The sequence below is a fragment of the Dermacentor albipictus genome, chromosome 2 (genome assembly GCF_038994185.2).
Source record: "Dermacentor albipictus isolate Rhodes 1998 colony chromosome 2, USDA_Dalb.pri_finalv2, whole genome shotgun sequence".
Classification (NCBI taxonomy): Eukaryota; Metazoa; Arthropoda; class Arachnida; order Ixodida; family Ixodidae; genus Dermacentor; species Dermacentor albipictus.
The window spans coordinates 184,937,590-184,963,250 of NC_091822.1; the positions used below are offsets into that span (position 1 = coordinate 184,937,590).

The following is a 25,661-nucleotide window of genomic DNA, read 5'->3' on the forward strand; positions in this document are numbered from 1 at the left end:
TCTCACATGGACTACATTTATATGCTCTCCCAATTTGAGCCTGTGGAGATAGCGAGGCGACACTTTCGTCTTTATTACTTGTTGGTTAATGATTGCGGTTGCATACAGCCCAAATTTACAGAAATGATAAAAAAAGAGGACAAACCACCGTATTGCCTCGTCTTTGTCCTGTCTGTAAATGTCCTGGCTGCACAGTACAGTGAAATAGTGAGCTGCTGCAAAATCATTAGGATGACAACAAATGGCCATTAATGGAATCATGTATTTCCATTCAGTATGGTTAATCTCAAACTGCTACTGTGCTTACCTCCATGAGCTGAAACACAGCATTTCTCTACGAAATGTTCGTGAAAGTGCAATTGTCGTCAAGGCCTATCAGTTTGTAATCGGAGGTAATCTTGCATAAACTATGTTAAACAGAGGAGACATGCATTCCTGCCTATAGCTGTACTGTTGAGCTTTAAGTGCTCCTTTGCATGGCCCTCCAGAATTTTTCTTCTCAAGCTACGTGTGTTAATTTGTGACTTGTGTGCATTACTGCCTTTGTCTGCTTTTACGTGTGTGCGTGTTCAGGGATTCTTGACAATTTTTGTGCTTGGATTGTTGAAACTGCGAGAAGAGCGACTCATTGAAGAAGGCTGAATGGTGAGAGCAAACATCAGCAAAAATAAGTAAATATAATTGGTACATGTGAAAGGCTTCGAGGACAAAGCTGTTTGAGATGGTCTGCTACTGCATGTGTTTGTGTGTTGCTTGTGTGTATAAACGTGTGCAATGGAGCGAGAAAAATGCTGAGAGACTAAAGAAAAGTACGTTGAGCTGCATTACTAAATTACCATTCTACAATGCTAAATAAGCCCCTCTGACCATGAGATAGGCTTGGTAACCCAGAAAGGATGCGAAAACGAGATTGGTGGTGATGCTGCCTTGAAGTTCCTGCAACCACTCGCCATGACGTCATTGATTTTAACGAGGGGCATAGCTAATTTTTCATTGATGAAAGTTGACTACATTGTGTCCTAATATGCCAAAGAATGAACGTAAAGTTGTACTGAGCCACAAAAGGCCCACATATGAAAGAATACTTGGAAATTATTTACATCAAACTGATGTACCAGCACAGAGGTTTCAGTGGGAAATTCAGAAAATTGAACTTTGATTTTCATTTTTTCTTCTAATAGCAAACCTGTTGCCTTGAAACTAGGAAAATAGTGTTTTGAAAAATACTTTCCAAGTCTAAACTGACTTAGTACTTTAGCGGGAAGTTTGCCTAGCTGATGGCCTAGAATACTGGTACTGGTGTTTGGTAAAAAAGTTGATATATATGTACACAGGGATCACGCAAATGGCACAAATATTTACAGATGCACACATACACTCAAACTGTTCATAAAGTCTCGTTAAGTCCTGTAGTACATGTTGTATGCTAAAGCTTTTGCATTTCTGGCTCTTCTTTATTGATATCCAGGGGGTGACCATCAGCAGCGCACCAACGTTGGTGACCACCAACTGCCACATGATGAGTGCCGCTGGCAAACCCTGCCTTCCTACTGGTCAGATGATCCACAAGGGCACCACGGTCATGGGCCACGGTGGCTATCAACTGCCATCTACCAGCACAAGCCAGCAGACGCTGGTCATCAACCCTCTGGGACTCATCTCGAGCCAGAGCATCCTCCCAGCTGCCAATCAGGCCAAGCAGATGGATGCTAACAAGGCCAAGCCTTTCGTAAGTTGCTTCGGAATCCACGAGCATCCGGTTTCAATGTGGCAACATCAGCAACAGGTTCGACAAGACTTGTTTCGTTTTGTGCTGCCAATTTTGTCTGCATGCATGCAGGGCTTAATGTCAGGGAAGGCTCAGGAGAGCTGGGCTCTCGCCAAAAATTTGGGGAATGTCCTGGCCTCTCCTTGCCTGGCAATTGGCAATACTTACATCATACATATCTGCATATGTATGCACATGCACACATTCGTCATATATACAAGCAGCCCATGTATGCATGGGAGCCCCTCCTCGAACAAAGGGAGACTTGGAGACTTTAAGCACTGCATGTGTGCTTTACCTGTAAGTGTACAGTGGCACACTGTCACTGTGGTCTGTCACAGAGTGCTGTCTTCCTTTTGCTCGCCTGCATACATTATTGATTACCTCTTACCTCTTAAAGAAACTCATCAATTCAATCATGTAATTCAGAGCAGTCCTGAATGTCCCTCTGAGGGTTAATTTAGTCGACTGGTTTACAGCACTGTAAGCCTGACATAATCATTATTGTGCAAATGGAGCGCTTCCTGAGGGACTCACCTTTAAAATCAAACATCGAAATGTTGCAGATTTCCGCACCATGGGTTGACTTTCTTTTTGTTTGTGTATTACTTGTAACTGAGAGCATTGCAAACACGTAGTAAACAGAAAATGCACGTGATGTAGCAGGTAGCACTACAGCACAGTTGATAGTTACATATGTTTTGCATGTAGTGAGTGAAGATGTATACTTCACTGTAGGATACCGAATAAGTGCCCATGGTTCATAAGTACCCACCCTCCTATTGCTGACATGGCAAGTGCCCCACACCATTATTTGAAGTTATTAATGACGCACCAAGCTGAGGTGTCCCTGTCACAAATAACATTGCCCTTTGTTTTATATGTGAGAATTTATCATCTTGAACATTCCAAGAGGACTAGTTCAATGACGTCATTGAGGAAGAAAAATACTAATGAGCTAAAGTAACTTAAGTCTTCTGGATACCTTTTTTTCGAAGGGGTTTCAGCTAACAATCATAAGGGAGTTTTAGAGATAACGTACCCAAAGTTCTATGCACCGCTTGCATTCTTTAGTATGCCATTTCACTTTGTTTTGTACTCCAGGCAGTTTGTGCCCCCTAACTTTAGGTGCATAAAACCTAGGACTTTATTAGTGCAAGCTAAGTGCCCATGGAATTTATTTCTCAGACCAGATAAACACCCCATTTCTCTCCTGTAATCTGGTCTTGCATTTCTGCAATGTGGCCAGACAAGCACACATCCCTGTCCTTCTTACCAGTGACCCTATCACTTCTGGGTGAACGCTTGCTCTCTGTGTTGTGTAACGGGTGTCCTTGGCATGCTGATTTTTTTTGCTTCCATCCCATTTGGCACTGCTCCTCACAAGGGGTGTCTGTTGTGTTATGCCTGTCTCCCCTTTTGGTTGGCCCTGCTGTACATATTCCTATTGTGTTTGTTCCTCTTCTTTCCCCATGCATCCAGATGGTAAAGCATGCTTCCTTGATGTCCCAGAAGGTACACACCCCTACCTCTTATGCTCAGGTCAGCCCTTAGTGATACTTTTGTTTTTGTTACTATTATTATACGTTTACAGTTGGACCTTGTTATAATGAAGACAGATATAAGGAAATATTGTATATTGTGAAGTAAATCAAAAGTTTGGTTGGCCTTGTTTTGTCTTGTGAGTGCTGTACAGTAAAACCTCTTTAATTCGACCCGCATTAACTCAGGAAATCGGATAATTCAGACTTGTCCTCTGATCTTGACTGGCGTGTGCATTATTTAATGCAATGAAGGTCTCGTTAATTCTGACATATTTGGCTGCATATAGATTAATTTGGACAACCCTCAGAGCTTGGCTAGTACGGAATGCCGCAAATGTGCATAACGAAAGAGCAAGAATGGTGCTAGTGTCCATCCAAAACAAAGTGGAAAAGTCCGCATTCCAATAGAGAGGAAATTGTATGTGAATGACAGCAACACCACAATGCTTCGTGCCTATTTGTGCCTTTAAAGCCTTTGTTCTTGCGTTTACTGCAGCACATAGCCCCGCATTGGCTGCGTGCCTTCATAACTGCGTAGCAGCCATTCATGAATGCGTCGATAGCCCCAAAGCTTCGTCCACAGTAGTTGCGGCAAACGGCAGTTTCATTATGAATTGGGGTGCACGTCGGCCGCATGTCTTCAGAACTGCAAGATTGCCATCCGTGATTGCGTTGATAGCTGCCGTGTTATCCTCTGCAGTAGTTGCGGCAAAGAGTTGTTTCATTTAGAGAGCCGGTCCTAGGCAGCCATTTCTACACTGAGCCTCGGTGTGCGTCGGCATCATACCTCGGCTTAAACTGAGTGAACGAGCACAGCGAAGGATGAAAGTGAACACCCAGCACAGAGGCAGATGAAAGAACAAAGAGAGCGCTGTTGCGGCTCAAGGTGGCATTTGGGCCAGGAATCCATGAAGCCCATCGACGAATACGTCTGGTAGTAGGAGTGAAGGAAAAAGGGCTTATTTTGCATTAGTTACACGGTTCCAGTAACAGAAGCCCACTCCATGCAGGAGCATGTTTGCACGAGGAGGAAAGCAGAGGAAGCAACCCTGAACTTGCACTAGATGGCGCTCGCATCTTCACATCTGCGTCAGCAGCCGGTTTTATTTCGTATTTCACAGGCTTTTTTTGAAATGCCAAAAAAAAAAATCGCCACACAGCACGTACGTTGCCACAAAAAAACGTATCTGTCGTTTCTGAATCCCCTCTACAATGCAACGAAGTGCACTTGGCCCTAAAGTGAGCACTGAAAATTTTACATAATTCATCTTAGTTAATTAACTAATTAAGTGGAATATAAAGAATGCTCTAGGGAGCGCCAAATGACGGCAGAACATATGCCGTTGGTTTCATTCAGCTGTGGCTGACTACTTCTTGCATAACTATACTACCGCCCAAATAATTACAAACACATACACACAAACGTTGCTGATTCTACTGTGCACATCAAGTAAAGAAACCTGAGCCGACGCGTAGCGTGTTGAAATGATATTATGGAACATATGAAGGCACGCACACAGCTGAATTTTAGTGGCTAGTGACTATCGGAGTACAACGACACCACCTTTTTACTGTCTACCGAACACAGAAAGTCATTTTCAGTTCTATATAATGCATTAGAAATGGCACACTTCTGCAGCCTATTCCGCGCACTGTGGACCCAACTTGCGATGTCTCTGAGTGTTGTTTTCTTCAGATGGGGACCTGTTGGATGGCGTTGTAGCTAGCTACCGTGCATTGAGCTTTTTCTTTTTAATTTGTAAGAATCAGTTTCATTTTTGATTTTGAGTAGAAGTAGTTACGTTTGCAACATGCATGAAAATTTGAATGCACCTTTTATTAAAAAAAAGTGCACGTTAAAATCGTGCAAATGCAGTATATTGGGAAATGAAAACACGCATAGAGCTGCGCTCAAATTTCGTATTGGGGAGTCTCGTATTCGTCGGTGAAATATTTTGGCTCGGTGCAAAGCTGTTGAGGATGAAGAGCACTGGCTACATCAGCTACATCACTGGTGACCACCCCACTGGTGAAAAAATAATCAGGATGTGTGCCCAGTAGTGAAAAGTGTGTCTTAGATGAAGGCATGCGTCACGGCTGCTCTGCGAAGGAAGTTGCGAGGCCTTCACCGCTGATTAGTATTGCAGATTCCACACTGCTTTTGTGCAAAATAGGAACAGGGTTTGCTCATTAATTCAGTACATAATAGCATGTTGGCGTAGTAAGCATTCATTTAGTGTTTTCTTGATACCCTTGATAATTCCACAATCGGTTAATTGGGACATTATTTGGTCTCGCAAAATCCGAATTAATGAGGTTTTACTGTATGACGAAACCGAAAATACCAGGTCTGAGACAGTATCACTTAGAGCTAAGCGAATACTTGTACGCTCAATATATGTATTGTGCTAAATGTCAACTACTCAGCAAGAGCAACTCAAAGCTGCGTATTCTGTACTCACATGCATGTTTTCGCCAATGGTTTCACTTAGCTAACCAGCAGTTGGCAAGTGATTATGCCAGTACCATGTTATCACTGGTTGCATGGTTGCATTTTGAAGGTGCGAAACAGATGTTTGTAATTTAGCATTTTTCAGGTGCCCCACATTGGCATGACATGCCACCGGCGGGCTATCAAAATCTACAGGAGGCCCTTTACTGGCCCATAGGAGGCGCCATACTTCCATTTATTTTATATTATATTACACTTTATCCCAATTTTCTTTGCCAATATTGGCTTGCACCTTGATCACTGTATTTTTATTGTGAATGTTGGCTTTTTGCTTTTATAACAAATATTGCATGTGAAAGGTATTTCGTGTTCAATGTGACTTCATTGTAACAAGGTTCAACCATATTTATTTTGCCATCCCATTTTGCTTCTCTTCCCGTGTGTTCCCTGTTACATTACAGTTATCCCTGATGCTTGTGTGATACTTGTATGCTTTGCAGCTCTTGCACTAAGCTTGTTACGTTTAGTTGAATGAAAATGCAGAAATGTAAGTTGTTTAGGGGAAACTGTTTTGATTGTCGTGTTCTGTTGCCTAGCAAAAAAGTTCAAAAGAAAAACCAATAGCACATTAGATTACTCAACATATTGTTGCTAAAAGTGTATTGGCAATATATGTGTATTTGTCCTATATAGTGTATTGCTTCAATCAGCCTATTAGTCCTGTATGTGTATTGGTCCAATCTGCTATTGGCTTGCTAGACTGAAGGCTGCATCATAAGGTGACCACACATGCTAGCATGATCCAAACATTTACTCCACGGTTAAGCTTAAGGTTCTTTATTTGCACTTTGCAGGACGGTACTTACCTAAGATATGTGCAAAAATAGCCACAAATGAAGAACTTGGGCAGGCATAACAAGTTAAATATTGCACTGGACTGTGGCAGAACTGAGCGTGCAACTGCTGACACAGGCTTAGAACAGCGAAGTTCGGATATGTTCAGAGAAACAGCAAGAAATAAAGAAAAAGCACACAGCTCCTTTGAACCGCAGGAATTATCAGTAACACACTTGATAGTATCGCTCCTTATGTCAGGGCACCGCATCTATTTTCATAAAAGTCATGTCAGGTCACGTCAACATATCGCCTATCACAACATGTGCCATATATCGACATTGCGGGCGGACTTTTGTTGTACGTAGCAGATAAGGCAGTGAGCTTGTTCAAGGAGGATCCGATGGTCAGTCGGCATGCATTTCGTTCTTTTGCGGGTAACATCGTAGCAAGCGTTAGGAATAGGTCATGAGGGCTCTACTTCATGTTTGGTGTGGCTGACTGTTCTTGTTGTATTCACCTTACGGTTGCCAAAATGGTGCTTCTGTGTGGTTATGGACTGCATACGACAATGACAAATTGACAACACAAATTCCAGCAGACACTGGGAAAACCCAGGAAGAACCTCAAATGATTGAGGAGCCAAAGTTGCCATTGCCAGCGCCTGTTGATCGTGCACTAATTTTCATAGCGATGGAGCATCGACGGACACACAGTCAGGCACATTTTCGCAGCCTCGTTGCACTTACACACCGATTAGGATGGTTTTGCATAGCAGAGTCGTTATTGGAATGCCAGCTACACAACTGTGCATATGTGGGCTCCACTGGCCCAGCAAAGTGGTGCGGACTGCCGTCAAATCAAGTTGACCTTAAACAAAACTGCTACAGTCTTGGTGCTCAAGTTCCGTAATTTACCATCACTGCTCTATCGTATGCTTTTCCGTGTGTTACAATAAAGTATCTTGGGAAATTGGGCTGCTAGGTAAATTTTCAGCTCCATAATATTTATGTTTACAGTCCCCATCGGTCCAACAGGAAACAAATAGACACATAGCTCATTGGACTTTCTTGATACCAATAAGAGCCTCTTGGTCTTAGAAGTGACAAATAGCTGTCACCTATTGGTACCAATGCAATCTCTATTGTTCCTATAGGCAACAAATATATGTTACCTATTAGACCCTATTGGTACCAATAGAATCCAAAGAAAACCCATAGAGTTCCAATAAGTTACATATAGAAACCATAAGACTGCTCTGTTGGACCCATAGAAAATTCTATTGGCATTTTCAGAAGGGTTATTTTCTTACTGGTTTAGTAATTGCATAACTGTGGTTTAGTGCACATTTGATGGTTTCAGAGCGCAACGAGTGGTATCAATATCATTTGCAATCTCTAAGCTAACTGGTTTTTTGTAACTTTGGTTAACCTAGAATAGGTAATAGGTTTTCCAAGCAAAACACCCAGTCTTTCTCTTATCTGCCAGCATTTGTTGTGGATCTTTATTATTGGCAGAGGAGTGCTGGCATGACATTTTTTTCTTTCTTCAGAAAATGGAGGCCTTAGCCCTCCAAAACGTTGAAAATATACTCACATGTACTATGGGATTGCCCTGAATAATTAACTGTAATGCTTGGTTCTGCACACCTGTTTCGGTTTTGGTACCCAGGAATGGATGCATTGTGACATCACGCTACAGCGGCTGGCTCTGTTATTGTGACCACGACGGTTGCTACACGTGAACACAGCCAGAAAAAACATGCGCAACAGTCTTGTTTATTCTTTTATGAGAAAGATCATCATACTTAACTTCACTGCTACAGTACGTGAAGAAAGTCTTTTGTGTCACGATCACGCAATAATGTCGCTGACGCTAGGTCCAGCATTTCAGAACCAACTTTAAGGCCAAATTAAAATACCTTATAAGCGTTTCCCAACTTTAATACTTTTAGGTGTCATCCTTTTACATGCTTGAAGAATTTGTACAGTTTTCACATCTCTGAAAAAAACGTGTCAGTACTCCTATATTAGCGAATGCAGAAGTATCTTATTATTATTTTGTTTGTTAATAATTTGTAGCCGCATTGTATATTTGCTTAGATCATAATGTCGCTTCCACTTACAGGTGATGAGTCAGCAGACACCACTGCAGCCAAAGTCACCGCTAATGGCCAACACAATAAATGCCCAGGGATCAGGCCAGATGACCACTGCTCAAGTGATCAACACCAACCAGTTCAAGCAGCTCTCCCAGAACAACCCTCAGATCATCTCCAGCCAGCAGCCCACTGTCATCAGCCAAGCACAGCTTCTAGGTTGGTGTGAACTCGGGGCCAGAGTTCAGAGAACACTCTACCATATACGTTTGCACAAAAATGTGAACCCCATGTCAAGTGCCGCGAGGACAGTAGAGAGTAAAAAGAGCCGATGAATAATAGTAAATTTAACAAGCCGAGTCAGTTATATAAAAATTTTCAGCACTGTTGTTTGGGGTGTGGATAATCTCTGGGGCACTTCTTACCAGCTGCTGTAAGAACTACTCCCTGTGATGAATGGCAAGGTGCAAGCTCTGCTCATGCCTGGAATTCCCAGGTGACACAACTGGCCTGGCCCTGCAGGAGGAAGATTAAGCCTTAGCTGCTTTTGGCCTTGGTTTTCTTAAGAACTACAGGCTGAGCCCGAGATCGCAGGTCCCCACAAATTTATACAGTGATTTTTTTACGTTCCTGTGTCTTCTGTAACTATTGGAGTGCAAATAGAAATTTTTGAGACCTACTTGAGTACAAATTGAATGATGCCAAAAGTAAATTGATCCGAGGAGCAAATCAAATAGGACAATTCATTATTTGAATCATTATTTGAATGTTTTAAATATTTATCGCTCCCCTACTACTGGTAACTCCTGACACATACAGTGTCTGCAGGATGAAGTCTTCTCCCAGTTATCTCCAGTCATCCTTACAGTATGCTGGTTGACTCCACTCAGTGCCTGCAAATTTCTTAGCATTATCACTTCTATGTTGTCCTCAACGGAGTTTCCCTTTTCTAGTAACCAATTCTCTTTTCTATTTGACCACTGCTAACCTTGTACTTGTGCATGACCTACCCAATCAAATTTTCCCTCTTATTTTGAACTAAAGCTTCAGCTACCCGTCTTAGCTGTGTAATCCACACTGCCGTCTTTCTATGTCTTCATGTTGTACTAGTTGTTCTTGTTCTACTGCACATCATGTAGTCTTAACCAGGCAGTCAAGGGGAACCCGGACCATGAGAAAAAACTCTTCAGATGAATAATAATAATAATTAAAAAAAAGCTCGTCTCCAGACTTGTCCGATTTTGCATAATCAAAAACCGAATTCCATTGAAGTAGAGTTCATTGGGATGATGAGGCTGGGGTGCTCTGCGCATTCCTTGTTACAGTCAAACCCACTTATAGCGATACCGTTTTTAACAATATATTCGTTATAACAATGAAAACCTTTTGCACTGTCAACTTCGTATGTTTTCTATGGAGAAATAACCCGCTTACTACAATGTCCCACCCTGACTGCCACCGCTCACTTCTCTCCATGAGAGATGTACGCGTATCTCTGCCATTGCCCTTCCACCCCTTCGAACACAAATGGGCTGTGCCCATAGCTCTGTGCCGTGCCACCCTCCGACACACAAATGGACTGCCCCAACTGGGCTGGCAATGCTGCTGGTGCTGCTCCCAGATTGCGTGCTGGGCCCTCATTCTGCGCAGTTATGCTAATGAATTAAGTTGCACGTGCTTGTCTTTGTTTGTTGCATTGAAGTCGTTCCTGGCCACGTAGTTTCTCAGCCTCGTTTGACTCGACGCCGAAACGGAACATGGCTGATCCGCCCACTGATCATTGGCAGTGGACGACGTTGCCTGTGAAAAGAATGCGCACTGCTACAGATTTGGAAATTTCTCCTAATCGATGAGGTGATCGTCGTGGACATGCACGCATCAGATAGGAACAGTGACGGCCACGATGGCAGCACTGACATGGTAGGGCAGTCTGCCTCAACACTGTCCCCACGGGAGGTCCTGTACCTGATTCAGTCCCTCACGGGCTCTTTTTCGCGAGGGGACCTTCCGCTTCACTACATGGAGCACATGGATGCCTTGGAGAAGGATGTCGGCAAGCTTCGTGTAAAGCAAGCAAGGCTGAGGGGCATGCGGTTTTCTCGTGCAAGCCAGTGGGAAGCACGTGGCGAGATGCTTGTGGCGATCTCGTCCCAGCGTTTCTTCTGGATTTCTCACGCTGAGATCCTGCCGTGGCAACTTTCTCGCATATTTTAAAGGGTGCCTCTTTGGGCCACCAAAGCAATGACTCGGTGGAGCGCGTATGCCACTTGCTGCCCATAATCCCTGTTTGCAGCTGTTATAGCAGTGCCATTCTTGAACGCCGCCAGCCGCAGCTTGTTAACAATGTGCAATCACAGTGCGCAGAAAGCAGAGTTAAACAATTAAGCGAGTCAACACAATGAGAAGGTGGTGGGTAGGAGAACTGGCCTCCCCGCCATTATAGTTTTCTCAGAACAGCCATGCCATCCTCATTATGACTACTTTTCTTTTTTTCATGCGATCCAGTTATAACAATTATTGGTTACAGCAACGGAATTTTCGTGGCACTTGAATGTTGCTATAAGTGGTTTCGACTCTATATCCAAGCAACATTCTTCTATTAAAAAAGGCATTTGCTGCTAAAGTTTCTGACTCCAGCAGTTCTATTGAAATTAAGTTTCACTCTCATGTTGAGGGGACAGAATTTTCATCAACACACATTATTCTACTGCTTCTACTTGCACCAGAAGCTTTCCTGTAAATCGGGTTGGATCACCTTGTATGTGTGATCTCTGGTGTGTAGGCTCGCTGCAAGCTCTCAACGCCACGTTCCCGCATGGCATTACGTGGGCTCAGCCAGGGCAGCTGCAGAGCCCAACCCTGCTCACCCAGAACCCCATCTACATCCGGAGCCAGCAGTCGGACGTCTTCCTGCAGCCTGGACCCCAGCAGGCCCTTCATGCCCTGCCTGTGGCTACTGCTCAACCCACCGTAGCTCAGGCACAGCCCCAGGCCCAACCCCAGGCCCCCCAGCAGCCCACTGTGGCACTGGCTGCCGCCCCTCCCACGCAGCAGCCGCAACCGATCCAGCAGCAGCCATCCAAGCCCAAGCAGGTATGGATGCCGTTTTCCTGCAATAGCAACCATGCATAGAGATGTTTAGTCATTACCAGTTGCGAAAGTCTGTTATAAAAACCTCCCTCGGTGGCTGTTTGTTTGTTTGTTTGTTTGTTCAGTATTCTCAGTTTCCTGTTTCCAAGAAACTAAAAGGCATTCACCACACCCGACTAGGTCCCCTATCTCATGCATTCTGTACATGGAAGGGCAGCAACAAACAGCACATGTGCAGAACATTTTTAGCCTATACATTATACATGATAAACTCAGAATTAATTTTATTTCATAGAGTCATTGGTGCTTTGCCGCTGAACGCAATGTTATGAATTTAATCCTTCACCGTAGTAGCTGCACTCTGATTGTACTGGAATCCGCATCAAAATTTACACTTGTCAAAATTGATCCAGAGATCTCCACTATGGAATCTTTAATAGCCTGTGTGTTGCTTTTGGTCATTTAACCCCATAATTTGATTTTGATTCTCAACCATGGGAGCCACACAATGAGGGGGGAAGAATGCAAAAATACCCTTGTATAGAGCAATGGATGCACAATAAAGAAAACTCCAGGGGGTCAGAAAAGTTGAACCATCCATTATGTTATCCTTCTTTGTGCATGTGTTGCTTTGGAACACTATCCCAATCAGTCACTCAGTATGTCTCCAAAATTTGGCTGGCCATAATTTTAATGCCAGTTGTGATTGGGGCGAGTTTCGCAAAATGAGCAGATTTGTGACCTTCTGTATTAGTCCCGAAGATATTTATACTAATCATGCAAATATCTGGTTTGCACTTTCTGGAAACTAGTGTGGGCCACAATGCATAGTTAAAAACTTGCTTTCTATTTACCCCAATTAAGGTAGGTTGCCACTAAAAAGGCATGCTAACTCGGTACTTGTGTTATTGACTGTGAAGATCTTATCTTCATTTAGAAGTGCAGAATTGCTTACTTGTCATTGCTAGATTAGGAAGCATGCAGAATCTTTGAAGAACAGAACACAGTGAACTGATGAAGTAAAGAACAACAGTCTGTCTTCTTCTTGATGGTGCCTTCTTGCAATGGGTCATTGCAATTCATTGTTTTTCCTTCCATATACTCAGGTTCGTCCAGCCAGCTCAGTTGCTACTCAGACTGCCACCTCAACTTCTGTCACCGTCAACTCTCATGTCCTCCCGGCACGAACACAGGTGTGTATACATGGATTGTCATTACAGCATACGCATAAACGTTAGAAAAACCATGGTGAGATACTGTGCCAGCTTTCTAATCATCATCAGTCATTTGTAGCCTTTGTCAGTCGGTCATTTCTAGTCAGTCCATGTTATGCAGGGTGTGGCTATTGAAATGACCTACTTCATCATGTGGCCTCTTTCATTTGGCAGCCATTATATATCCCCTTGTACCATCACGAAAAATTACAGTAATATACACATTACCATATTTTCATGAATATAAGCCACACCTTTATTTCAGTAAAAGCTGGTTTGAAAATTGCCCGCGTGTTACCATCAGATGCAAAACCTCATCTGCGTTCTCAATGTTGGCAACAGCACACCGTCAGAGCCATCAGGCGTACCATTATTTCCATCACGAGATGGTGGCAGAGCATGTTTTCCCAGAGGTTGCTATCGGTTCATTTTGTGCTCAGCTATGATCACTTTCAGTGCTATAGCTTGTGCAAGATGTCGCACGGCTTGGCACCGGATGCATTGGCACATATGGCCACCAGCATTTCTGGAGCTATGGGATGCTCTCTATCTGCGCAGACTAAGTTTGATACAGAGTGACGTAAAATATTGTTCGAGTGATAGTACAATATTTACATTATTGTAAGCCGACTCGAATGTAAGTTGACCCCCCCATATCGCTTGTGACAGGAAAAAGAAAAGGAAGAACATACCTGCAGGCGCATTCCATAACGAAAATTTATTAGTAGCTGGCATGGTCACTCGACTACTACTGCTCAGTAATGCTGCCATCATCATTGCTGCTACCGTCCTAAAGCACGTCACCGTCCAGCGAAATTCTGCATTTGCATACATACACAAGTCCATGCCGAAAGCACCCAACCACACAGAGCCATCAGGGAGGCTCTTTTGACATGTCCAGTTGGTGTAAGTTCGCGGTCTTCTGCCGCCAGCCACTTGTACTCACGGCGGAGCAGGTCCTTAAAAGGCGAAGATCCAGCCTTGTCTCATGACCATGTCGCACGTTACTGGCAGGGATTGATCACGCATTTTGGTGACGTACACCACAAGCTTGGCCTTCAGCTCCGGAAAGTGTCCCGACTTAAGCCCGCGGAAAACTCTTTGCTTGCTGTCACAGGTGAAAATTGGCTTCGCTGCCGTCGCCGCTCTCACACCACCCATTAAGAAACATCAAACTTGCGGCCCACTGCGCAGTTATTTATTTCTTCAGTGTAAAGGATGGCAGCCCTCGTCAATGCCACTGTGAACGAGTGCCGAATGTTTAGTGGACTCGGAGCACTCGTGACGACTGAGGAAGCATCGAAGTAGCAAGTGGCCGACAGTCAAATCGAACGCATAAAACTAAAGAGTTGCAAGGAAAGAGAAACACGCAAGCCGCGAGTGGTGTCTGCTCTTCCATGAACAATAGATACTCCCCGCAAGCGCTGCCGTTCTGGGGGTGCCGCCGCAAATGGAACAGCGGCACTTCCATGAACTATCGTGAACCCCACATGAGTGCTGTGTGTGCTGTAAAACTCTCAAAAATGTTGAAAAACCCTTCCAAAAAGCGAACAAACATGCGGGATAGCAGAAAGCTACGGTTGGGGCTGCAGAGCAAACATAGAATTGGAACTACATTGTAGCTCCCCTGATGTCCCGTTGGCCTTGCTTTTTTTTCGATGCCAGGGTTTGGTTTCGATTGTAAGTCGACTCCCCCACTTCAGATTTTCAAATTTTAAAAAAGAGGTCGACTTACAATCATGTAAATATGGTAGTATCTCTAAAAGTTATTGCTTTAAAATACTGCCTTGTGTGCTTGGTATCTGGCCAGTGAAGTGCAAATGGTGATGGCAATTCACCGCTTTCGATGAGGATAGCTATAAGGGCTTGTTGATACGGCATATGTTATTTTGTTGTGGAGTAAGTTGAACAGTAAGGACAACAGAAAGGCACATTTGATACACACAACACTATAAAGCCCATTGAATAAGAAATGAAACTTTCTGAATAGCACTGTGTGTTTCAGATGTGCCTTTCTGTTGTCCTTGTTGTTTGGCTTGCGCTACAACAACATAAGATAACTGCTTTCATTATGGAAGCTCACTTTAAAGAAGTTTCCCTTCTGTGAAAGTAAATTCTGCTCATGTTCAGTTTTATTGCGAACGTAGGGAGCATACTATACACATATTTAAAAAAAAATATAGATTGGGGAAATATTACATGCAGGGGCATGTTTACATTCAGCTACACTTCCATTTTCTTACATTAAGCCCATGAAAATTGGGTGCACATTAAGATTCAGGTGCTTGTTAGAATTGTTTAAATATGGCAACTGTTCACAAAGTGACACTGTCTTCATAAAGAACCAGCTGCAAAACATAAGTGCACTTGGAATGTTCCTGCTATGAAGCACTTGACTGTCCACCAACCACAGTTGCCGAATGGCTATGGCATTCTGCTGCTAAGTACAAGTCGTATGTTTGAGTCCTGGCCAGGGTAGCCAACTGGAACTGCCTCTGGTTAACCTCCGTGCCTTTCTATGCATCCTTTTCTCTCTCGAGTCCTGGCTGTGGCAGCCGCACTTAAATGGCGGCAAAATGCAAAAAGCAGTGGAAATTTAGCTGTAAATGCAAGATAAATGCATTGGGGCATTACCTCACGCCTCTTTGAGGTCCCAGATCCATTATTTAAACCGCGTTCACCACACTGCATAGTGTTCAGGAACTTGACACGCTTCCTGTCTCTTCAATGGGCGAAGTGCAATTGATGGGGGTCCAGAGCAGACCATCGTTAGTTGCACCACACGCACACAAACACACATGCACGCACGCGCGTGCACGAACACACACACACACACAGAGCGAGAGAGAGATTTTCCACTTTAATCCTCTTAATGCTAACACATTAAAGTGTCTGTGTACTTGGATTTAAGTGTGTCGAAGAAGCCCAGAAGGTCAGAAATAATCGAGAGCCCTCCGCTATGGTTTCTCATATAGTCCCACTGTTGCTTTGTAATTTTGAACCCAACAAATTAATTAATGAATCAACCAGTCTATGACATTTAGCACGCAGGCTGGTCTCGCAGTTGGTACCACTGTGCCATCGTAACTATGGCAGTTATAATCAGTGCAGCTTGTCAGATATGTTAGCACCACAGGTTGAAGTGGAAAGTTTCATTTCATTTTCCTTCCACAAGCCAATGTAAGTGCAAAGTTAGGAGTTTGCGTTGCAAGAAATCTTTTTCTGAAATTACTGATAGGTAGATGTGTCATTCAGATTTTGGTTATTCAGTGTTCCTTGCTTAATTCTCTGTTCCTTGTTTAACCAACTTGCTAGCCCAAGGTGTGTTGCACATCCCCACACTGATGTTTATTATTGGCTTCTTAATATTGCTGCAAATGTTGTGAATGTTTTAGCTTGTAGTAAGTTCAGTTAACTCCTTTTCTTTTTTGCTCCCCTAACAGGCCAAGCCGAGGATCAGGGCGCAGACAAACCGCACTTCCCCAGGTCCTGGGCAGCAGCAGAACATGATCCACACTCAGACGGCCAACACACAGACACAGACGTTTGCTGTGCCATCTCCGCAACAGCAGACGACTGCACAGCAGCAGCAGCAGCACCATCATCATCAACATCAGCAGAACCTTCAGCACCCGCACACTCACCCTCACCAGCATACTGCTCAGTTTCAGCAGCAGATCCACCAACAGATACACCAGCATCAGCAGCAACAAAAAGGTACGCGGGCTCTTGTGAATGTCCAAGCTTGGCACACGCTTTAGAGCATTTGTGTTAGGGCAGTGAGCCGGGTGAAGTGGTATTACAGGCTTGATGGCTTACATACTGTGGAATTGCATCCTGTTCTGCGTTGTTCACCTGTCTCGCACTATGCTTGTGAATGACAAGCCTATAGATTTTACATTCGTTGAAGCACCCCTCGCAAGGTTTGAGTGGTGCTCACAGACAAGCGCAGCGCATATATCATGCAGCGGCAATCATGTCTGCAAATTGTCTAATGGCTGCGTAGTGCCAAAACAGATAAAATGTCAAACAGAAGCCTGAGTGCCCTTTTTCTCAAGGCAGCCTGGCTTCCAGCCTGGGAGTCAGTCACATGCAAAGTGCCTCTACTTAAAACTCACTACCTGCAACGTCACCAATGATGGTACATGACCTTGGTGAATTGTCTAATGTTAAACATGGAATACCACCGCTTGAAGTGCACCGTGCAACAGAAAAGAAAGAAGAAAGAAGATGGGCTCATGATGTGGTACCTTGGCAGTGGTATCAGAGAAGGCATGGAATGAATTTCACTTGTGGAGTTTAGTCAAGGCAAAGGGGGAGAGTATCCACATTGGCAGTGAAGCTTGCCTCCTGTCAGCAGGGCAATGCAACATTTCAAATTTTCCTATCTCGTTTAATAATGAACCAATTTGAAAAATTCTTGCAACAATATGATCCTTAGACGGCACTGTACCACTTCAGTGCATTACCAAAATTTTCTGTGGGACGTAGTGAAAGTAAGCTCTGCTGAAAGGCAGCACTCTGGGAGCATTTGCCAGCAGCTCTAGCGAGGCTAGATCTGCATGCAGTCAACAACAATATCGAGCTTTAATTCTTGCAGGATAACTTCTTCAAGCTAGTGACAGCAAAATAATCTGTTGTAGCCCTTAAAGGGAAGCTGAAACACTTTTCGAAAAAAATGAGTTCTCTGCGGCATTCTACAGTTTTGAGTCCCCTGAACACGAATATCTGGTTCAAAAAGGGCGGAAACAAACGCAAGCGGCTGTTTTTTCAAGAAAATGCGCACCAGCGCCTCAGGGCATTGCGCGAACGCCGCTGTTGCCCGTAATTGGTCAGTGCCGCTGTGACGTCATTCGCGGCAGTTGCTGGTCGGCGCCGCCGTTTCAGAGCGTAGCACGCTCTGGCTTCACAGCTGAGTTGTAAGCATTATGGAACGTTCTCGCTGTCTCGGGCAGCTTGTATTTTCGCCGTACATGTTCGAACCAACAGCCGATACAGAAAACGATGGAAGCAACGGGGGGCAACGACGATGTTGAGTGTGCCAACAGCAAGAGCGATGTGTGCACATTCTCGCGCGCTGGAAATCTTAGCTGGTACGTCTTTCTTTTGATGTAGCTGCATGTTCCAACGACGGGAGAAAAAACGCGCTAAAGTGTGACTGGGAACTTGCTGCTGGAAGAATGCCGAAGCGCTAACATCTCATTAGATTGTAAACACGGGTGCAATTACGCGATGTCAAGCACCTTGTCGCTGCTTGTCTAAAGTTCCGTGGTTTTTAGCGTGCTGATACACAATCGCAAACATAAGTGCCGCGTTTGGCTACTTCAAGCTCTTCAACATTATCTGTCTGTGTCACACTGGCTGCTTCAAACTTTTCGATTGGTGATGGTAGTGGAACAGGTTCATCTGGGGCTCGGTTCTCAAGGTGCTCTGCTAGAACCTGAAAGAGTGCAAGGCATGGATGTCATGAATTTCAGCATATCATGCATATCAGCAAACATGACAACAGTTGGATTACTTGCTGTAATTGAAATACTTTATCAGTAATTTATGTGATGGATTAGTTGTCTAGTGATCTAGTAATGTCAGTTATTTGGTGTCTGTAATTTCATGGATAAAGTAATTTATTAATTGCGTTAAATATGCACCAGTAAGTTGTGTACGGTGCCAGAACGTTGGTAGCGTCGTGAGGTGTTGTGGAGGAACATGGGGGGGAGGGCATGAAATGTTGGCAAGTGTATGTTACCTTGAAGAAAGGTTGGCTTCCCTTTAAACTTTGCTTTTTGCTTCTTGTATGCATGAAAACTTTTTGGAAGCAAGCGTAAAGTAATACCATTTTTGAAAGCGGTAATCGTTAATGTAATTCAAATCGATGAGCGTAATAAGAAAGTAATGAGTAATGTAATATAATTACTTTCAAATAATAATTTTGTCATGCCTGATTCATAGCTAGTTCTCTAGGTGCAAAGGCAAGAAAACATTTTTTGTGCAGCAGCGATGCCTGTTTTGGGCTAGACGATGTCGAACGCTAACAAGTTCAATACCTCACAACGTTACTTCATTATTTAGCCCGTTCGCCTTGCCACGGGCGTGGCTGTGCCGACGCTCATTTTTGCGGCATTTCGCTGCTGGTAGCAAGCTGTGAGTGCGTAATCTACGGAATTGAGTTTTTAGACGCTGAGTTCAACTACTGTAACGTGAGCATGAAAATATTACTGTAACGCCTCATGTCGTGCGATTTGAACACGAATGCTGAACAGCTAAACCTGCGGGCACCGCGTGGTAGGACGAATAGCAAATTGAAATGAAATAACTGACCCCCGGTCAGTTATTTCACCGTATCAAAACAGCACCGAACAAGCAGCCGTAGTACAGTGTTCCATGACACAGCGGAGGGTAAAAACAGGATGAAAACGGCAAGCTGTTTGCATGCATGTGCATATTCCCGGCTGTGCCTCCACCTCGCTTCGTCAAAGGCTGCTGTAAGGCCGATTGTTCGACACTCAGGTGATCATATGTTTAAAACATTGCCCGTGTGCACATTAAAACCCTTACCTCACCCTTTCTCCTCTTGGCGAAGGCCGCTCTTGGAGGTGGCAAGGTGTTTGTCTTGTGGGAGAATATAGACGAAACAACGCCGGGCTTCAGTCGCGCCGATTTAATTGGAATACCGATTGCCCGCATCGTTGTCAAGCTCCGATGATAACCACTGTCGCGGAAGTGCTCCGAGCACAGTACAGTTGATTTCGTCGGCACGAAATTCTCTCTCCTCACCGCACGGATCCACTGCGCTGCAAGTTTCTTGTCCTTCGGGAACGTGTGAAACGCCACATGGTCTCGGCCGCCTGTGTTCGCACAGCCGAATGTGCACAGAACGAGGGCAGGTTAGGTGCTTTTGGCTGTAGGCACTCATGCAGCACAGAAAGGAAGCACAGTTCACGCAAATCGCGAAAGAAAACAAACGTCAGCGGCGGCATATCTCTCGTAGCGTCGTTTAGTAAAGCGCAGGACGGGAAGAAACATGCCAGCACATGCCGGCACGCCGGTCCGGCAGCCGGTCCCCGCGAGTGACGTCACTCTCGCCGGTTCTCTCCTCTGGCAACCACCTCGCCCAGCGCTCCGGGAAGCGACGGGGGTGTGTCCGTGGGGGCGATTTAGAAAGCTATTTCTGCCCTTTATATTAACAAAACAAAGAAAAAAAATTTCAGAACCGTAAATGAATAGGCCTGGTCTTCCCAACGCCAGCAATTCCTGGAAATTGAAAACCGCTTCAGCTTCCCTTTAAGGAGACCTTGACCAGCGGAAAAATTGATCTCCTGCACTTCCTCTTTCATGGTGACATTATCATCCTAGGCCGACTTCTTGTTCATGTTGCTGTGGCCATGATACCTATTGTAGAATTGGTCTGTCCTTAGCCATTAGAAACCTTCCATGAGCGTTTGGGCACAGAACTGTCATGGCTAAAAGCGTAAATTTACAGCATGATTCGGGGCAACGAGAAACCTAAAGGGTGAGGTACCTAATTGTTATGGCAGGCCCTGATGCTCTCGTGCACATCTATGAGAGCTTGTGAATGATAGAGGGAGTCAAAAATAAAAGTGAGGGTATCTGGTCATGTGCCTGCTCATTTAAACTCTTACTTGTTGACTATCCATAGCCCAAGCCTCTTTGGTGTCATTTAAAGCCAAACTGCAATGAAAGTTTGATTTGGATAAATTGGTGATAAATAAACAGTACTATGTACTACTGAAGTAATCTTGGCAAAGTTGAAGGACTGGTAATTGTCTAATTTTCTTGTTAACAGCCCTTAAATAGCAGTACCTTTTAATGTGTAGGTTTGTCACATTTGTCAGAGTTTAATTTGGTAATTTGGAGGAGGGGGTGGGTGGTGTGAGGTAGCACTAAGTGAAGCTGATTCAGTTGGCTGATTCCAATTACAGTCGTAGCTTCCACACCAGTGTCACATTAGTGTGAAATAGGGTGTTGGCTATGTGCATCAGAACTCATCGCTCAGCTTATTTAAGCGTTCTTCTCTATGATTTCACCTAGGAGCTGATTACAATACATATTGGCCTTGGAACTGGCAACAAACACAGTTTCTCGTGTTTGCAGCCGATGCAGCCAATCAGACAACAGTTGCCCAGCAGCAGCAAGCACAGCAACAGCAAGCACAGCAGCAGCAAGCCCAACAGCAGCAAGCCCAACAGCAGCAGGCGCAGCAGCAGGCACAGCAGCAGGCACAGCAGCAGGCACAGCAGCAGGCGCAGCAGCAAGCGCAGCAGCAAGCACAGCAGCAAGCGCAGCAGCAAGCACAGCAGGCACAGCAGCAAGCACAGCAGCAGGCCCAGCAGCAGGCCCAGCAGCAAGCGCAGCAGCAGGCGCAGCAGCAACAGCAACAGGCACAACAAGTGCAAGTGCAGGTGCAACAAGTGCAGCAGCAGCAGGTGCAACTTGCACAACATCCAACCCAGCAGCAACAACAGCAGCAGCTCCATCACCATCACCACCACCATCACCAGCACACTCCTATTCAGCCACGTATTCTTCCCGAGATGAAGAGCACATCCACTCAAAGCACAGTGAAGACATCAGGCATGGTGAACATTGAGCCAAAGCCAGCCAACATGCAGCCCAACCTGTCCCAGAGTCACCAGCAGCAGTCACAGGCTCAGAACACAAACATGGCGAACCACGGAACACCTGGCCATGCCACCACTGCCAATACTCCTGTCCCGAGCGCAGCTCCCTCTCACTCCACGCAAAGCCACCCTAATGCCAGTCACAGCACGCCCAACCACTCAATCACAGGTCACTCGACTCTGGGCCGTGCAGCAACACCCACCAATCATGCAGCGTCGCCAAGCCACCCAACAAGCAATGTTACAGTGACACCCAACCATTCTCCTTCCATCCACGTCAGTCTTCCTAGCTCGACAGCACACGGAATCACCAGCCATTCTGGTCCGTGCCACACAGCTGCCGGTCATATGACTTCCACCCACGTGTCCGTGACGCCTACATCGGTGACACACACGTCAAGTACCTCACATTCGACCATGGTCCATGCGCCGGTGGGAGGTCACATTGCTGCTGCTCACATGCCGGGACCTCACATGACCAACCACCACTTGACTGGCAATGCTGTGTCCGGAGGTCTCAGTGTTAGCAGCCATGTCGCCGTTGCACCTCAGCAGAAGGCAACTGTTGGTGTGCCGTCTCCTCCAGTGGCAGCACCACCACCAACAACTGTCAAGGGGTCAGCCGAAGATAAAGTTGAGGTAAGTTGTTTCTCACTTCTGGTGCACTGGGCTTCACTTTACTAGTGGCCAAACAGCTAAAGGTAGGATTATTCAAGCAAAATAGTTATGTGGTAAGTCTCAGTAGCATGTAGGTTAGCATTGATTGATCAGCCAGGGTGAAGTACCTGGTTTGGGAAAGCCGCATAGCAAGTGATGAAATGCAAAAGCATATCCCTAACATTAGGAGATTCAAAGATGGCAGTGGGGAATTAGTGAATAAATGCATGTTGAAGATCTCTAGGTGAGAATGGGAGGATTGGGCAGGTCGCATGATGAGCAGAAGAGAGAACCGTTAGTCTAACAAAGTAAAGGTGAGTGCCAAGGGAAGGGAAGTGTAGTTGAAGGTTATTGGATGTTACAGGATATTGGATTGCAGGATATTGGATAGAGCCATGAGAACAGGGAGTTTGCTAACATTGAGTGGTTTGAATTGGTGCAGGACAGGACAATAGTAATCTAACATTTCTGGAATGGGCCGTTGTCCTGCAGCAGACTTGAAATAGGTTGCTGCTGACGATACTGCATTTACTTCATTCTGACACGTATCTTTTTCAAAAAAATTGAAAAGAACGAAAAATTACATGTGCATTGATTCTAGTGTGAAACCACTGCCATGGTGGTGACAAGCTATTCTCATCAATATAAGAAATTTCCTTGTTCCAGTTCAGATGTAACAGCAGCTGTGGGAGAGCTGCGGTAACTTGGTGCCAACTCCATAAGTTTCTGAGGCTGTTATGGTCTGCAGGGCGTTTAAGAAATGCTGTATCTTAAATGCCCTAGATGTCACTAAAGATTGGATGCTTTGACAATGATGATGAATGATATCTGGTCCACTGTAGATTGTATGCAATTTTCTTTGTCTAACTGAGAACCAACTATTGGACCCACTTTTACCATAAAGAACTGGGGAGTGAACATTCCAGAGTAGTATAGCATTTATAACTTCTTGAGGCACGAAAATCGAGGTGTGTGCTACAGTAGAGGGCCTTGCACGTTTCACTTCTGTCCGTAAGAATCGGGTGTGCATTAGAATTGAGTAAGTACAGTAATTGCCATCTGTTGCGGTAGTAGACCTGAGTTGCAGTTATACATTCCATTGGGTTGCAGGTTTCGGCTCCCCCAGAAGCAGCCATGCCGTATGACAAGCAAGGCGGCGAGTCTGGCCAGAAGCCTGAAGCCATGACCAATGGCGGTGCGGTGACGCCTCAGATGACCATGTTAACGGCATCAGAGCCTGTTCGCCAAATCTCCCAAAAACCGGTGGTCAAGCCTAATGTCTTAACACATGTCATAGAAGGGTACATCATTCAAGAGGGACCTGAGCCATTTCCGGTGAGAACTCATCCACGTGTTCTTCTTTTTTTTAAAATTCTTGTATGCAGGTAAATGTAATGATTGTGAGATGTGCATATTCGCAAATGGTTAGTAGCTGCGCCACTGCTACTGTTCATTTGGCTGCTGTATAACTTCAGATTTTAGAACCTTCATTTTAATTAAGGACCTTGATAAGGCTGGAGAAATTATTCTTCGCGTAGTGTCTTTGGCAGATGAACTGTTTCTAGCATTTTCCAATTTCCAGTGATGTTGACAGATGTGATTCCCTTCACAGCATTACCGCAGGAGCCTTTGTTGTGGTAATGGTTTGTAGTAATACATCTGCTTAATAAAAGCAAGGAATGTGCTCAATTTGTGTATTGTTTTACATTACGTCTTTTTGTTAATGATGCTTGCAAGACCATATGGTACAAAGTGTTTTAACTTTAGCTGTTAAAACAGTTCAACTAGACTCTTAAGCTTCATATTTTTGGATTATTCTTGGAGCTGTGCAGCCACGTGTGAGCATGTCGAGTCAGCATCATGTGACAATGACACTGCTGTCATAGTTGAAATGTGTTCAATAGGGCTATACCCGCTTTTTGATACTGAATGGCACCATTTCGGGGGCGCAATGGAATTAAATTCGTGGCTGCTGCTTTACATTGCAGTGTTTGCGCTTTCAAAGAATTCAGTGAGTGTTCATTAGCCAATTTTGTTGTTGTATGGTGCGGGAAATTTCTACATATTTGTGTGGCATTTCCTACACACAGGTCAGCCGCTCATCCCTTGTTGCTGAAACTGAATCGCCTAAGCCCTCTGTGGAGACGAATGGAAAAGCAGGGAATGATGAAATTCAGCACATTGCTCAAGGTATGCCTATTTGACTTTCTGCGCTCTTCAGATAATGCAAAGCAATGCTGCTGCTATCTGGTACGGGCTGCCTAGCACTATCTAGTATGGGCCATAGATTAATTTGTTTTCAGCATGCAGGGAGGGGAGAAGTCACAATCTGTTAGAAAGTATCTCTCACTTTCCTGATCCTGTATAACCTTCACTGATGGTTCCTTATAACCTGCACACAATTTCAAATTGAGCTTTGCTTTCGGTATTTATTGCTCCTAAAGCAGTGCACCTGATACTTCATTTGATTATATAGTGTAGTAGCATGCTCTCGCATACATGCCTTAATTAAAGAGGCCTGTGGAAGGCTTGATCATAACTTCTTTGCTCTAAAAGGAGATGGGGAAGTCCCTAGTGCCACTTGAAGCCTCTTCTGCCAAGTACCTCTCTTGCATTGCACTAGCAGCGCTTTCTTTTCAAGCTTAACACAGCGCAGACTCCTGGTAGTGGCGGCTCTCTGCTTTCATTTTTTTTTTTTTGTCGGAATAGGGCGGTGTTCTGGAAGGACCACTTTCAATAATATACTTTCTTTTTTTCAATATTTCCTAGATTGTTCAACTACCTCATAGGGAAGCATAACAGCGGCAATGTTTCTCTGAAATATTTTTTGCAAAAAGTGTGCGACACTGTTACATGAGTATAAGACTTCCTCACCAAAACTGCTTCATAAGCTCTTTCAGCCTGAAAGGATAACACCGGCACATAAGAAACACTTACAAATCCATGCAAGACAAAAGGTTAGGAGGAAGATGGATACGAAGTGATCAACATTGGCCAAACAGAAAGGCCTTAGTCTGGAGCCAATGTTTTGACAAGGAAACTTGGCAAAGGGGACTTACCCTGACAAAGACAAGTGTTCCTGTCAAAACATTAGCTCCACTGTGAGGTTTGCTTATTTAGCCATTTTTGATCACAGGCTTGTGATACATCAAAGGCAGCTGGTGAAAAAGCTGTCTACCGGTGTCTGTGCACAATAAAACTCCATTCACGGAGTTGGTGAGCGTGCCGTGTCCACCAAAAAATTTTTTCATTCATGTTTAATTTCATCACTTAAGCCAGTTTCTCCTCAGTGAAAGCAATAGTATCCCCGAAAGTGGTTGTTCCATGGTACATGGCCTTCAGTTCTTGCTTGTCTTGCAAACTGC

The 25,661-nt window shown here is 44.6% G+C and overlaps 1 protein-coding gene across 8 annotated transcripts in view; it reads left to right on the forward strand.

The window, feature by feature from the left end:
• Nucleotides 1–25,661, forward strand: part of LOC135920108 (polyhomeotic-like protein 1) — a 239,557-nt gene that overhangs the window by 206,668 nt on the left and 7,228 nt on the right. For 6 of the 8 annotated variants that reach the window (XM_065454219.2, XM_065454177.2, XM_065454195.2 and 3 more), the window contains 9 exons: nt 1,469–1,729; nt 3,251–3,310; nt 8,726–8,915; nt 11,479–11,789; nt 12,893–12,979; nt 16,444–16,717; nt 21,113–22,278; nt 23,407–23,631; nt 24,387–24,486. In XM_065454219.2, the coding sequence (XP_065310291.1) occupies nt 1,469–1,729; nt 3,251–3,310; nt 8,726–8,915; nt 11,479–11,789; nt 12,893–12,979; nt 16,444–16,717; nt 21,113–22,278; nt 23,407–23,631; nt 24,387–24,486 (2,674 nt within the window). The remainder of the gene's footprint in view (nt 1–1,468; nt 1,730–3,250; nt 3,311–8,725; nt 8,916–11,478; nt 11,790–12,892; nt 12,980–16,443; nt 16,718–21,112; nt 22,279–23,406; nt 23,632–24,386; nt 24,487–25,661) is intronic. The other 2 variants (XM_065454249.2, XM_065454239.2) reach the window with 2 other exon arrangements.